This window comes from Pholcus phalangioides, unplaced genomic scaffold (assembly GCF_987345545.1).
Source record: "Pholcus phalangioides strain wild (caught in Gottingen) unplaced genomic scaffold, Ppha-v1.0 ptg000013l_1, whole genome shotgun sequence".
NCBI classification, from domain to species: Eukaryota; Metazoa; Arthropoda; class Arachnida; order Araneae; family Pholcidae; genus Pholcus; species Pholcus phalangioides.
In genome coordinates this window covers 33244318-33260304 of record NW_028301606.1, presented here as the reverse complement: position 1 = coordinate 33260304, position 15987 = coordinate 33244318, and the positions used below count along the sequence as shown (strand labels likewise).

The following is a 15987-nucleotide window of genomic DNA, read 5'->3' as shown; positions in this document are numbered from 1 at the left end:
TGACATTTAATGGAGATGACGCTCGCTACGCAAACCTAACGAACCCTCACTCATTACAGTACTTGAATTATCCTCAAAATTTTATCAGGAACACCCATGCCAGCTAGCTTCCTCAGTAGTAACAACCTGCCTACTTTGCCAATGATTTTTGGAAATCGACGCAAATAATATCAACCTCTTGTGCTGAATTGATAGTACTGGCCCATATATCATGTCAAATCATCTGCTGCGCTGACAAGGAGCTGCGAGGAATAAATTAAAACTGAACTGACCAAATTAAGCCCAATTCGAAGGCAAGTGACAGTAACTGATTGATGGGCCCGAGTCGCGTGTGGTGGTAAGATGTTCGTCTACCACCGTGAAGGTTGCTGTCACGGTCCCGGGTTCGAACCCCAGGGAGGATATAAATAAGATATTTTCCCTAACGAACTTGAGGTGACCATTGATGGACAGCGTCTTCATTTCCAACCCATCTCATTAATGGCAGTAAATTGCAATATAGCGATATGGCCAGAGTTGGTGTTTGGTGAAGTAGTAACTGATCGATGATGCATCTGTCAAAGATTTTGCAAGACATGGGTAAAACTCCCGCAAAAATTGATAAAATCGGTATGAATAATTCAAAAATAAAACTTATACCCACGAGCGTCAGTCATTTATACTTTTCGGGGGGGGGGGGGCGCAAAAAGCTGACGGAGGACACGAGGAACTTTTTAATTTCTTCCAGTCAAATTGGTGAGTTACCGATCTTCAAAAATCAGAATTAAATTAACAGGAGTTAATTCAACAAATATAGGACAGATGCTTGTGTTCGACATTTTCATTTGTTTATATAAGGTTCTAAAATAAATACATTTTGGTCGGATTAAGGGGAACACCCCACCCCACTGCCCCCCCCCCCCTTTCCTGCATACGACTCTGTTTCTACCCTCACCAATAACTATATATATACTGATGTGAAATGTGTGTTTATCAGTTACTGAAAAAATTCAACAAATTAGAGCCTGCCTCCAACAGGAAACAATCAAGAAACAATCTTGCGTGAAGTCAAATAAGTTCTCTCTACGTCTTGCTAAGAATTATTTAGTGTCATGATGACAAAGAACAGATAAGTCTGAATTATCAGACTTATCTGTTCTCGTGATGTTAGATTTTCACCTACCCCCTCTCCATTTGTTTAGAAGTATTTTGGTCTACCAATGCATCATTGGGCAGTAATGTACCTGTCCTCATGGAGGTTCAGTAAGGCTTCAACATCTTTACAGGGATCATAATGCTCATCTTTGTCGAGCATCCTCTGTGCAGGAAGACCTGGAAAGTCAAGATATCACATCTGTATGCTGAGGTCTGCCAATCTCCCGATTTGACATCTTCACGTAGAAGTTTTTAGGAAAACACAAGAAACGGAATAAAAAAATGAATGATAAAATGAAATATATATATATATATATATATATATATATATATATATATATATATATATATATATATATATATATATATTATATACATAAAAAATGATATTTTTAATGTGTTTCCACTGCACTGCATATTACAGCTGCCTATGGCACTCGTATTGGTGAGTTTCGACAAAAATTACATTTTCATAATGTTAATCATGTACATGTTCTTCTCCCTCTCTCTCTCTCTCTATATATATATATATATGTATATAAATAAGAAAAATAAAAATAGTATATTAGATATATAGGTAGATAAGATAAGTATACGAATGAATGAATGAATGAATGAAGTATACAGTACATTTCAATTTTCATCCTCTCTACGTGTTCTCTTTCGCTCTTACATGTTTAAAGTAGAAAGACACACATATGTGTTTGGGAAAATCACTAACGCATGTATAGAAAGCACAGACAGGAAAAGATACGACTTCAGTTCATAGGGTTACAATAAAAATTCGTGATGACGAGGATGGAGGATCCCACTGGCGTTCAGACAAAATATTTCGTCCTTAATTATAAAGGGATTGTATGGAATTAGCTGCACGTGGGAGAGAATCAAGAAATAACTTGCAGCTAGCCATTGGCCGGGTTTTGACCAGTGCTACTAAAGCAGCTGGAAGTTCAACCATAGGTACAGCTCGGAAATTTGGTGTATACTGCTTAAAGGTGTTGTGCCGCATGTATTGCAGTAACACACACAGCCTATCTCTTTCTGCTGCACCTCTACGCCGCCATGTTCTCAATACATTATAATGAAAAACTTAATTTTTTTTTTTTTTTTAAATAATATGTTTATCACACGTGATTCATATCATACATTAACTTGACAGAGATACTTCCCTTTTTTTTGCCTCCATTTCAACGTTCAAATAAAGTGCATCCCACTTTTTCAAAAACTACCATGCAAAACGTTGTAATCGGGAAGATGGGAAGTCGGACAAACGGGAAATCTTAATAAGGATTAGTTAATGAATTTAGATTAAGTTGTTGATAAAGAAATGTGATAAAGTTGTTGATAAAGAAATGTGATAAAGTTGTGGTTAAAGAAATGTGATAAAGTTGTGGATAAAGAAATGTGATAAAGTTGTGAATAAAGAAATGTGATAAAGTTGTGGATAAAGAGTTCGGACCACGAAAATTAGTCGCACTAACCAGCAAAAGTTTATAAGTGGAGAGAACATTCGGAGAAGAAATGCACCAAAAAATTTAAAATTTACAAATATTTAAGTAAATTTATATACGTTTTTTATAAGTATCATAGGTAATAAGATCTCATTTCTATATGGAATATTTCTTCTCTTTATACCTACTTGATATCAGTTCCTTGACTTGATCTCACGTTCTTCTTGGCAATTATTCTTTTGTAACAAACTAATTGTTGTTCTGGAAGGAATAGATCCTTTACGTAATAAGCGAAACAAGTTTTGCCTTATTAAGTTGCCGAAAAAATAATCCGGGTTCAATATCTTGTTTCACTTTATTACATCATAATTGGGAGCCTTTCAATCAGAAGCAGGTTGAAGAGTTTACTACCATCTACAGGTGCAGTTCCTAGAGTACTTGTAAGAAAAAGAAACATAACTTAGATAACAATTGTAATTGGTATATAGTAATTTATCGCCATAATCAGCTTTACTATTATCGTAATAAATCATCATTAAATACCATCAGTAATATTTTCATATTTATTATTATCATAATTAATATTATCGTCAGTAATCACTTCTTTCTCTTCCATATTTTTGGCACAGCAAGAATCGGTCGCAGATGGGTTTGTCTACATACGCTATGAATTTTTTTTCAAAATAATTCTAATCAAATTATATACATACCAAATCGATTTTTTTTTCAAAATCCAGTAAAAAGAAATCGTTGTCCTACATTTATATTACCTTAAAAAAATCAGTGATTATTGTTTATTATTGGTTTAATCGAAGCAATTACATTTGTTAAACTTTTCCTTACATTTTGCAGCCGTTGAAAAAGATTATGCAGTTTATTTTGCTATTGACGAGGACCGTCTACTACGAGACATAAATAGAATTCGTGTAAAGTAGGGAAAAACGCAATGTTATTAAATACATATATACTTCGGTTTTCTCTCTCATTCCCCCGAGATTATTTTAATTCAGCAATTATAAAATTGCACTCATTCTTGCACATATAAAGTTAGTGCAAAATTTGTTCTATCGGTTGATTTGAAACTAATCTTTATTGCTACAGAATCTTGAGTGTGTCAATCGTTGTTATGTGCTTGAATTTTAATATCGATGTGACTGAAGATTTTAGTTTTATAAAACTCTAAACAAGCAATTTCTGTTATGCTCATCTGACTAAATTATATGAATGAACTTACAACGGAATGGTAGATGGTTCTTGTAGATAAATTTTGCTAAGATTTACTCATATGCATGCCTTCAATATAGTACACAGGGAAAAAAGTCGTCAGAGAATCAATTCTGGAATCATCCAAATTCAATTAAGTTCAATTCTATGCCATTGCTTCGATTGTTTGCAACTTAGAAACGTAGATAAAGAGATCAAAATAATGAATAATTGATTTTTCCAAGTTTAATTATACGTCTTTTAGCCACCTCTTCATATCAATGGAACAATAAAAAAAAAGGAATTAATTGCGAACGAAATACCGGCCATCGTAATAAATTGGGTTTCATCATCAAAACATTCTCTCATTCCCTTTCTTTTCTTCTTCTGAGAGATAGGTGATAACTTTCGCTGCATTGAAAAGATAATTACTTTTACTGAGGCCGTTTAACTGAGAATGAACTTTATTTACTAGTATTTCATTTTTTTAATATCTTTTTCCCAGGATAATGAGTCTTATTCTTTACGTTATTATCCACTTTTTTTAGAATAAATAAAGCAATAAGCATAGTATTGATAGAAAAAATGATTTTCATACTTGAGAAAACGCATTTTTTCACTTATTGACGTTACATAGAACGAGTGAAAGAAATGCACACGAAATCCAACGTTTGGCTATGAGAAATAAATAATAATTAATTTGTTTTAAAACGGGAAAAAATTATAATAAGAAATCTAATTATTATATATTATTACTTGGTACTTGGAGGGAGAGGGAAATTAATAAGTATGTGTATTCGCGTGTTATTAGATTTAACTGCAACAAAACAGAGGTTAGTGATCTTTAGTTCAGAGGATACTCCAAGAAGAATGATTCCTCTCATTAAATTACGCAAAATATTATTTTGCGCAATTGAAATAGAATGTGTGATATCGTAATATGCTGTAGTGTTGTTGTTTCCAATTCAAGTTATAAAGGTTAAGAATCATGCATGTTTCGTGGGGAAATTTATTATCGAGAATCTAAATAGATAATGATAATTTAGAATATGTATGACATATGCAAAAAAAAATTTTTTTTTTTGATTATGTGAAAGTAACAGCCAGTAGATGTTAATAAATTTGTATGAATGAAAGGAGAAACAACAATAAACATAACAGATATCAAGGAAACGGGTATTTCTGCCTTCTCCGGGTCACGAACAAAGATCCCGTTGCAAACCGGGCAAGCGTGCTACCATCTACTCCACTAGAGACACGACCCTACCTTCATTATTGGACTTCTTTCCGAGTTTAACTCAGCATAATATCCAGAAAAAAATTCTTCCAGTATATATTGGGCTGAGAAAAAAGCCGTTTACCTCTCACGTGTGAAGTAGTTCTTCAAAAAATTTTATATGGTCAAGTGAAATTTCTTTCTGAAAATGATAAACATATAAATGAAATAATTTGTTCAAGTTTATCAGGCTGTGGCTTGAGAAGGATGAATAGCATGATAAACGAAAATGAGAACGATCAATAGTGATAATACCTGACATAAGAATACTATATTCCAGCGGCTCTCAACCGGTGCTTCACGGAGCCTTTGGGGTTCCTGTGCACTCCTGAAGAAACAGTAAATTTGAAAAGAATAATTATAAATTTTTTTAAATACTTAAAATAAGTCAGGAACTTTGATGAATAAATAAAAAATAGGCCTACCGGGCTCCACCTACCCGAATATCATACCGCACACCAACTCCGGTCATATATCGCCACATGGCGATTTCCAACCAATGGAACTGAGTGTGAAATGAAAGCGCCCTCTACGGTAGTCGCCCCAGGATCGGTAAGTAAAGAAATTGTTTCTGACGTTTTATGCCCGGAATTATACCCACGGAGCATTTATTGTTATCATGGATATTGTTATCATCCGGGTATTGTTTTCACTTTTGTAAACTACGGAACGCACAAATATCATAACATGGCGAAAAAATCCAGTTGGAGTTATTAGGGCTGCGGTTTATGCTATTGTTTTTCCTTCTAAAGTTTTTTTCTTTTAGCATAATTTGAGGGTAAGGTTGAACTTGAATCATTTTCCCCCAAAAAGTTATTTTTATCAATCTTACAGATTATGTAGACGGTCAGAAGCCGCCCCCCCCCCCGCGTCCAAACGTGATCACATTAAGTGGCGTCCACTGTATTTTTGTGTCTGTTCCATTTTTATTCCTGCGAGAAATCAAAACGAATGGACCAAAATAGGAAAAAAGTTTAGCAAGAACGGTGATAAATGGAAAAATAATAATAACAATAGCATTCATAGTCGAAAGTGTAAGCCTTATGGATCGATTCATGATTCAAAATTATAATTTGGCAGATTAGGTAAAACATATTACTCACATTTGATACTGCCTAATATTTATGTAACAATGGTGTCTCTCACCGTAAACCTGTATATATATGACGCTTAGATGTATTGCTCCATTTGTAAATGCGATTGATTTCTGAATATTATATTGTCATTCTTTCTCTGATTCCTGTAGTTTTTTTTTTCTTTTTTGGAGAATAAGAAAACGCCAAATATACTAGTGAGTTCTTCAAAAAAATAAACTAAAAACTATATAATTATTTACATGATCACGAAAAACTTGAAACACGCATAACAATCCATTGAGTACATATGAGAAACTTCCTTTTTGTTGTTTACAGAGGTACCTGATCCACCAACAGATCTCACCACAGCGGAAGTGAATAGCAGAGCAGTTGTATTGACATGGAGTGTCCCTTACGCTGGGAATAGTCCACTAACGAAATACGTCCTGAACTGGAAAGCAGCAAGAGGTAAAATTGATACATTATTCACATCCAATCACAAAGAAACTAGTCCAATGTTTGCAAGACAAATGGAATTACGTCAATAATATCTTGCAATCATAACCCATTGATCTATTATTAAAATATTTCCACAATGTGAAAGATCGTATTCCTTTGATGTTTCACATATTTATTCCCCGTTTGGAAAGTTGAAATATATATTCTACGTTATTAATTCTAAAAATAGAAATTTAACGTTAAAACGCACCAATACGTTAACATTTTCGTGTGCCAAGGTGTTATTTCTTCTATTTTCTTCTCTTTCCTTATTCCAAATATCGATCGAAGGAGTTGGAATTCTTCAATATGTTTTGGCAAGGTCAAGACAAAAAGTCAACATCTTTTGGCGATATTTTCTTTTGACTGATGGTTTACTTCAGAACATAAATCGAAAAATTGTTTTTCAATGCATTTTCGTGTAACGGAACAATGTATGGCTAACTCAAAAATATTTTTTTTTTGAAAAACCGATTCCTCTACTGCAGCGTCTGCAAGTCAAATGTAATCTCCAAATTATGTTTGTAGTTCGAGTACGTAGGTAGATAATCAAAAAATAAATAATTTATGCAAGATATCAGAGTACCACAATTTATTAATAATAATAACGATCTTCGCGTATCCCCAAGGGATCAGCATCATCCGTCCAGGGAATTTGTTAGTGTGAGTAGACATGCGCGAACTGGGATTCGAACCCAGACCTGCAAAGTGAGAAGCTAGTTCCCTAACCACTCGACTGCCAGACGGCTGTCGATTATTTTGTACCGACTTTTCATTTTCGATATTGAAACCAAATGAAGAGAGAACTATATAATGTGATTATGTTTTTCTTTTTTTCTTCCCCTTGAAATTTTGAATAATTTTTTTTTATGATATGGAAATGAAAAATTTCATGGTTTATATCATAATTCATTTGAATAAAGTTGGAATTATTAAATGAATTTACAGGTATCGTTTTTTTTACCTAGATGCCTGGACAGCTGGAACGAAGAAGCTAGAAATATCGGGTAGTAATACAACAGCGTCCGTATCCAACCTAGTACCACTAAATTCATATCACTTCAAGATTCAGGCAGAAAATGCTTTAGGAAGAAGCGCTTTCAGCGATGTTATTGCTGTAACTACTGAGGAAGAAGGTACTCATCTCTCGAGACATATTTTTTAATATTTTCTCGAGCACTTTCTCTCTATTAGACTTGATATATATTAATTTTCATTTTTATTAGTATCGATGAGCTTCGATATATTATATTAAGCTTTCATGGCCAGCGTTGAATGAAATATATTCGATTTCCGGGCTGTGTTATGCTTTTGGTATAAGAGTCACACCCTTACGTGCCGCCCACATATTTGGCAGGCATCTTCGGAGGTTTAATAATCTCCACTTGACCTATAATAACCAACCGTCTCCTAAGGAAAATTACTGTTTGTCCGCGAAAATATTTTGAGAAATTGTTAATGACATCGCATGACGGTGGAATTGCCCTGTTTCGGAATGAGCAAAAGGATGCTTTGAAATTTATATTAAAAAAAAACCATCCAAGTGTTTTCTCTTGTCCGGTGTAGAATTAGTGGAGTGTTTTGTTACACTTGGAACCACTGCTGCCACCTATGAGAAATAAACATATATCGTCAAATATTCTATTTCTCGTTAGTTTCAACTGAATATTCGATACACCAAAAAATATAAACATTTTTTTATGTTCAATAATACATTCTGCATGATATATGTATAACATAGTATATGCATTGCATATATCACATGTTACAATATAATAATTAAAGCTCAAATTCTGCGGCAATCATAAAAGCAATAGCAACCGTTATTATGGCTTAGATAAAGTTTCCACTAGTTGGCAATTGATTTTAATTCCGAAAAGATAATTTTATTTTTAATCGGTAGGTGGTAACAGGGATCCAGACTCAACTTTGTTTCTCGAATGTATAAATAATACCGGTCCGCGATATTAGTTTGCAAATCCGCAAGTATTGAAAAGTTGAAGAAAACTATTAGACCATGACCGAACATCCTGGAAAGTGAATATATTTTAAAACAAAATATATATATATTAGACTGAAAACTTTCACTGGACGAAAATACCGTATGTTTGTATAAAAGGATTTTTCTAAGTTAACACTTTAAGCTGCAATTAATCACTAAATCTCACTTCTAAATGCCATATTTTTTGCAATGAAGCGGGCTTTCTTCTGATATCCAAAATGTTGGCAGACCTACAACACGATACTGTCATAACAGGATAATTCATGCATTTCCATCTTTATTTCAGAAAATCAAAGACAGATGGCAGCATGAACCCGAAACAGACACGAGGCAGACCTATATAGATGATTAAGAAATTAATGGGTTAACGATTTTTTCCGGAAATGTTACAAATACTGTAATTTGTATTTCTAATTTTATCTACAGCATGAGATCAAAATTTAACTGAAATACATTTTCATAATTGTTTATTTCTATTGGCTGTTGGGGAAAAAATGGATTTACTCGTTTTCTGGCATTGATAGATTAAGAATACTCACTTTAATGAAGAAAAATTGAGTTGAGGTTGAACAGCCCCAAAGTATACTCACAGAAATTAGATACCATTATAATGTAAAGTGCTTGTATGTATAAAATACTCACCTGTTATGGTTGATGACCTATATTAGCGGTGTTTTTTGGCATATCCTCATTCTCCAAATATCGAAGTTTTTGGTATTTGGAGAATGAGGATATACGCAATATTACAATGCCAAATTTTCTCTATTTTTTTTAATTAATATTTTTCTGGCGGAGTATTTCATATCTTGGCACTTAATAACTTTTGCCTCATTAAAAATTTCTCCCTCATCATAATATTGATGTTACCGACAAAAAGAAAAAACACACAATAATAATGAGATAGATTTGTATAAACAAAGATCGGCTAAGAAATAACAAAAATGCGCAAGAGTTTCGTTTTAAAAAAAAACACGCAATTATTATTGCGATCAGAACTATTTCTTATTTATAATTTGCTGTCTATTCTATTTTTTCTGGCGTAACGAGACTTCTTTTATGGATAAGTCCCATGTAACTAACCATTGCCTGAAGGCAGGAAACAGACTTCGATATTTGTCTTTCTGTAGTTATCGGAAATGCAACTATATCCCTAGGCAATGACGGTGACAAAATGCACGTAATTGGAAGTATTTTCTTAATCCACATGACCAGATCCTTTCCTATTTCATTTTTTTAAATCTCTGGATATCTAGTACTTGTCCCCAGGTTTTATATTCAAATTCAGCCCTCATTAAAACACGTCTTTCTTTTACAATGACGTGATATTTGAAATACAAATACTTTCTTTGACATCAGCATAGCGACGCTCGTTCGAAATAATCATAAATATAAAATTACGAACGATATTCTCTGATTATTCTCGATGTGAGATTGCTCAAGTAGCTTCTTCTTGACATATACTTCCGTGTATTAAAATTAAATCGTATTTTTTCATAGATGGCAAGTCCATGGTGAAGTGTTTTTGCACACTCACAATGAGTATTGAGACGTATTGCTTTTTGATAAGGACTTTATTTTGACGTCGGAAAAAAATTTGAAAAATGCTATTATTATTATTTTTTTAAAACTCACTGATTTTTTCAGGATATTTTTTTTTTTCGTGGGAATTATTTATTTTTTCGATGTTTCTAATGATTCTTTATTAGAAATAAATAATACAACTCTAAATTAGAAACAGCATGCGAAAAACTATCTACGTCGTTCAAAATTGCATTTTTTTGCAGCTTGTAACACTGCACATATGTGCAATCATGAATGCCGGAGCTTTAGAAACAGTTTCCAAACGGTCTTCTTGGAAAATATTACTCGTATATCTTTCACTCAAATTTTCTGTAATTAATTTATAGGGTGATAATTCAAACTGCGATTTCGAAACGATGTAAACAAAGAACCACTGGTCAAAGTGACTTAAAACTTTGGACGAATAATCCTGAAGTAATGAAATTTGGTTTCACGGAGGGACAAAAAAAAAACTTTTTCCAATGGGTGGGGAGACCTTATGTTCGGAAAACACGGGAAATTCGCTAACAGAATGTAAATAATAGTTGGTCAAGGTGGCAATTGAATTTGTATCGTATAACTCTATAATTCATGGAAACAGTGGGAATTTTTTAAAGAACCATCCAAAACAAACACCTAAGACTTGCTCAAGAAAATGTTCATAGTGTTGTTTCCCATATTCGGCTACGTGTCGGAAGCGAAAACTGCGTACTCTGTAACAGATCAATATGTGTCGGGGGTAATGCTGACGATGTGGTGCGTGATTTGGGCCTTCAACTCAGCCAAGTTTGCAATCCGAGCACTGTACATAATGCTCTTGAGGTACCTCCGCAGCATTACCACACTGATTTGTTGTGGAACATACAGTTTTACCCCTTCAGCTCGTAAAAGAACACGGTAGACAACATATTGAACAATTCTTACGTAAGTCACAGTTGTTTGTATTGCGACTTCATTTATGTGTTTTTCCTATTCGTTATAGTATTTTGCCATATTATTGAAATTGCCAATCTTTTTTGCCTGGTTGACAGTTGTTTCTGTTCTGCGCGAGTTTCACGTGTTTCACAAGTACAGTGCCATCTATTGAAAAATATTAAAGTTTTATTTTGTTGCCAAATAAAATTCAATTGCTTCAGCAGGGGCTCATGGGAATTTTCAAGTCATTCTGATCAGTGGTTCTTATATTACAACGTTTAAATTGCATTTTTGATTATAATTATCCGATACAGCGCTATTACAAATAACAGGCTGAGCCAAAAGTGCTAAATATAAAATCTGAAAGAAATCAAGGTGCCATTGAAAAATAATTGAGGATTTAGCTTGAAAGTTGTAATTGATCGCTGTAACAAAATATTTTCTCAAAATATTTTTTTTTTAATAAGTAAAAACTACATTAACTACATATAATTTTTCATGAGGTACCAGACTACCTTTCTTGTCACTTTTCTTTAACATGGTACTGTAATGAAGTTTAATAATATCCTTTGATAAAAAATGATAAAAAAAATAAATAATCAAGTTTGAAGTACCTACGTCATTTTATATGGAAAAGTCATTTTTACGTCATATTTTAAGCGAAATTCATGTAATATTCTGAACACGATTTGTATATGGAACGTTTTGTCATTTTTACAGTACATTTAGCTAACAATGTGTGAAGGTTATGAACTAAAATGTAAGAGATTATATGATACGTTCATAAGTTACATCCAAATATGTTGATGCACATGTGAATTTTTGGAAAATTTGTTACACATTTCGTATATAAAACACTGTAATTAGACAAATGCAACAGATAGATCTACGATTTTTATTCCTGACTTTGGCACCGTAATCGTATCAAAATGTCGTAATGATACATAAATAGATTTTTAGAAATCGTACCTCAAACTCAAGTAAAATGTCAAAAATAACAATCTTCGTTAAACGCGTTTAATGTGTTTGTTCACGCATTACTTGTATGTGAAAATATAACATTAAAGTGGTCGTAACTTGAATTATGTGAGCGTTATATAAACAAAACAAGGCCTGTTTTGGAATCACAAAAAACAGCGCTTTCATAAAAAATAAAAATAAATACAAAATAAAAATCGTTGTTTTCTTTTAAAATGACGTTTTTAACGTAGTCGGATAGCTTAATTCAGCATCTCGATTGGACGAAGAAGATAATATGACATTTTTCTCACTCAGAATGAATCATGAAGTTTAAAAGAATAATAATTCTTACATGTGCACTAAAGAAAGTGTATGATTAGACGGAGAGGGAAAAAAACGAATGACATTCGTTATTTAGAGGATGTCAAACCGATTTTCTCCTGCTTTCGAATCCCTAACCTGTATGACCATGACTGGTTCATGCGAAAATGAAGATTAATTGCTTTTTAACGACTTTTACTTTCTTATTTTCAATCTTTCGAAACAGTGATTTATTGACTTTTTTTTCTTTCAATCCTGTCTTTCTACCCTGAGAAAATGAGCTCGAAAGAAATAAAAAAGTGTTGATTACTATAGAAGTGATAACCTAACGCTCAATTTTTTTTTCTTCAGAGGAAATCGATCGACGAATGAAATTATGATTCTTGATAAATGATTTACTCTGGTGTTCGAACACATATTTTACAAGTAAAAAAAAATCTATACGAGTAATATCGATATGAGTATCATATTATTCAAACGATTATTCACTCTACGAGAACGGAAAAAGATTCTAACAAAAAAATTATTTGGTACAGCGTAAAACTAATACAAATCTGCAAATGCACATACTTCTTCTCAAACCGTTGAATTTTCTGACATTCAATGAATTAACGAATCAAATTTTAGGATCAAAAATTCGAATGTAAAGTTAAATAGCAGTATGTTCGTTAGACATGAGGGAGAAAAGAAAAGAATGTGATAAAGGGACGGTTAGATATATACTACAGTGACTTAATTAGAATCTCAATGATAGGATAGAAATTGGCCATGGATCGGGATCATATAGCTCTCAATAATAAAGAGTTGTTTTGCTAAGAGCAAATTCCAGAGTGACGTTTGAGTATCCAAAGTTATTTGAATTGGAAAACACAACATCTTCATCAAAAACGGCGTCTTAGGTTAGTTCATTTAGAGGGGTGAGTTTACAATATCCTGGCAATTTCAAGATGAAAGAAGAAAATTTCATCATAGCTTTTTATATTTCATATATATTCTGGATGAATATGATACATATTGAAACGTATATAATTTGTGCCAACAATATTCTGATTTCACAACTGCAACACATTTTAATATCTAATATCTATATATATATAATTGATTTTCTGTCAATGTGTGTGTATAGGTTCTCTATACATATCTACAATTTTAAACACACCGTCGCCAAATTTAGCATATACGTACCAAACGGGACCTAACTTGAATGATAGACTACTTTAAAATTTTGTCAAGCTGGACGAATGCCGAAATTGGCAAAACCTGTCGGGCAACAATGGTTTCAGGGCCTCAACAATCACTTTCGGTATGTTTACTTAGGTTACCGTAGTTACCTAGCAATGAGTTTCAGACGTGTATATAACTTTACAATAGTTTGTCACTTTTCAATCTTCTCAGTAATTGAAGAAAGACCGGGTAGCACCAAGTATTATAGGTAGTTTTCTATAATTATGTTTCATCGTCCAACAAATGAAGTTCATTTACATAATCATGTGAAATGTTCGATTCAAATTCCTTTAAAAATATTTTGTCAAACTCTTATATTGTGTTTACATTCAACGTCGATATGTTTCGATTTTCCTGGTAGTAAAATATACAGGGTCTGAAGCAGAGGTTCTCAAATATAAGAGGTATATATATATATATATATATATATATGTATATTCTCGAGGTTTTCCAACCCCGGCTCCTTTGCTCAATTCACGGTCAATTTGCGGGTCCTCGGAATAATTTCGTACACATTTTCCTGCATAAAAGAATTCCCTAATGCATCCATAAATCAATGTCTCCAGCTCGCCACGACGCCTCTGACAATGATTGGTGACGTCCCTAGGATCCGCGACACACACTTTAAGAGACACTGGTTATTAAGTCATATCCTTGTACATCCTTTTTCTTTTGCATCGTTTATAATAGAAACATACTTTCACTTAGAAAATAATTCAAAATAATGTGCCCATTTTATATATGCCATCGATTTTACTACGGGCCGCATATGGACGGAGATAAAAAAAATTCATAGTTTATACGATTCTGCTGGTCTCTATCTTCCAATCAAAAAGCTGTTGCTCTGTCTCTCCAGCGAAAACAGAATCCAATATTTCTAAATACAATATTCTCGAGGAATTTACGATTAAAATTTGAGGGGATGGTCTCAGAATTTGTCAAAATTTTAATAAACTGCAACTGCGAAGGAATGTTTCGAGTTTTTTCTCGAGTCCATCCCTTAATATATGCTGCTTTTTCTCATCTTCAGTGGATTATGGATTCAAATATTTTAGCAAATATTGCGCTTAAAATCATTGAATGTTTGTTTAGGCTCAAGAAAGACATGGCGACAACTTTCTAATAGGAAATTAGAGATTTCGAAATTAGAAATTGTTCATATAGAGGACTCAATTTTTTACCTCAATGCATACATGAACCCTACCAAAATGAATAACATATCTGAAATGGACACGTTCTGTAGATAACTTTTCTAAATGAATTTGCATCCTGTATGTTTTGCTTTGAGTACAATTGAAGGCACAAATCAATGTTATTTTATTTTATTTTCCGAATCTCAGTTCCAAGTGAGCCACCAAGGAATGTTGAAGCAGTTGCTGTGAGTTCACATTCAATACGTGTGATGTGGAAGGTAGGTAGGTAAGATAAGTATGTAATATTGAAAACGAACACTGAATGAACCGGATGAGGTTGGGTAGATAAACCAAAAAAAATCAATATATATATATATATATATATATATATATATATATATATATACACATACATAAACGCAATTTTCAGGCTGCGGTTCCATAATGAACGTTTAAACTCATGTGCCAGATATTCAATGCTTTTAAATTTGAATTAAAAATGACAGAGCTATTTATTACGTCAGAGACAAATAATTACGATAATAAAATCCCTATTGATAATCAACTTTTTAACACTCACGATTTACTGGATATAAAATCAAAACGGTGTTATGAACGGTCTATTGGTTTATAAATTATTTTCTTTTTTAAATCTTCGGAAGGAATTAAATATAACAAAGAATCTTTCTCCAATTTCATTCTAGTGGAATACTTTGTTAATTGTCAGTGAATAGTATACTATTGCGATACCCAAAAAAAGACGCTTGATTCTTTTCTTTCTGAAAAGAACACGACAAAAGAACGACTTCTTTCTCTTGGGTCGTTTTTGTATTGGGAAAAAAAAAAATGTGGTTAGTTGCTATGTATATGTTTTCGTCAAATAATATATTGTATCCTTTTGTTTGAGTTGTTCATTTAGTTTTTTTTTTTTCTATGTCAAGTAATTGAATTCCAAGCAGTTCTTTTGTTTCTTTTGTCACAACATGTTGGATGCATGAATACCGAAACTAATTACACAAAGGGAAAATAATAAAATAGAAAAATAATGCAATTGGAAACCGATTTCGACTGGCTTTTTATTCATTCAAATGCGTTTGTTAGTTTATGAACACGTGATCTTTAACTGATAGTTTGAAATTAAAAATTTATCCTCCCTATACTATTATAAATTTTATTTTTAACTCTTTATATCTATTTCTCCGTGCAAAAAATCTACTTTCGAAAAAGATTTTTC

The 15987-nt window shown here is 32.8% G+C and overlaps 1 protein-coding gene across 4 annotated transcripts in view; it reads left to right on the top strand.

The window, feature by feature from the left end:
- The window catches only part of LOC149078980 (cell adhesion molecule Dscam1-like), a 248824-nt gene that overhangs the window by 173990 nt on the left and 58847 nt on the right, over positions 1 to 15987 (top strand). For all 4 annotated transcript variants that reach the window (XM_089241226.1, XM_089241225.1, XM_089241224.1 and 1 more), the window contains exons 14-16: positions 6477 to 6608; positions 7607 to 7774; positions 14961 to 15031. In XM_089241226.1, the coding sequence (XP_089097352.1) occupies positions 6477 to 6608; positions 7607 to 7774; positions 14961 to 15031 (371 nt within the window). The remainder of the gene's footprint in view (positions 1 to 6476; positions 6609 to 7606; positions 7775 to 14960; positions 15032 to 15987) is intronic.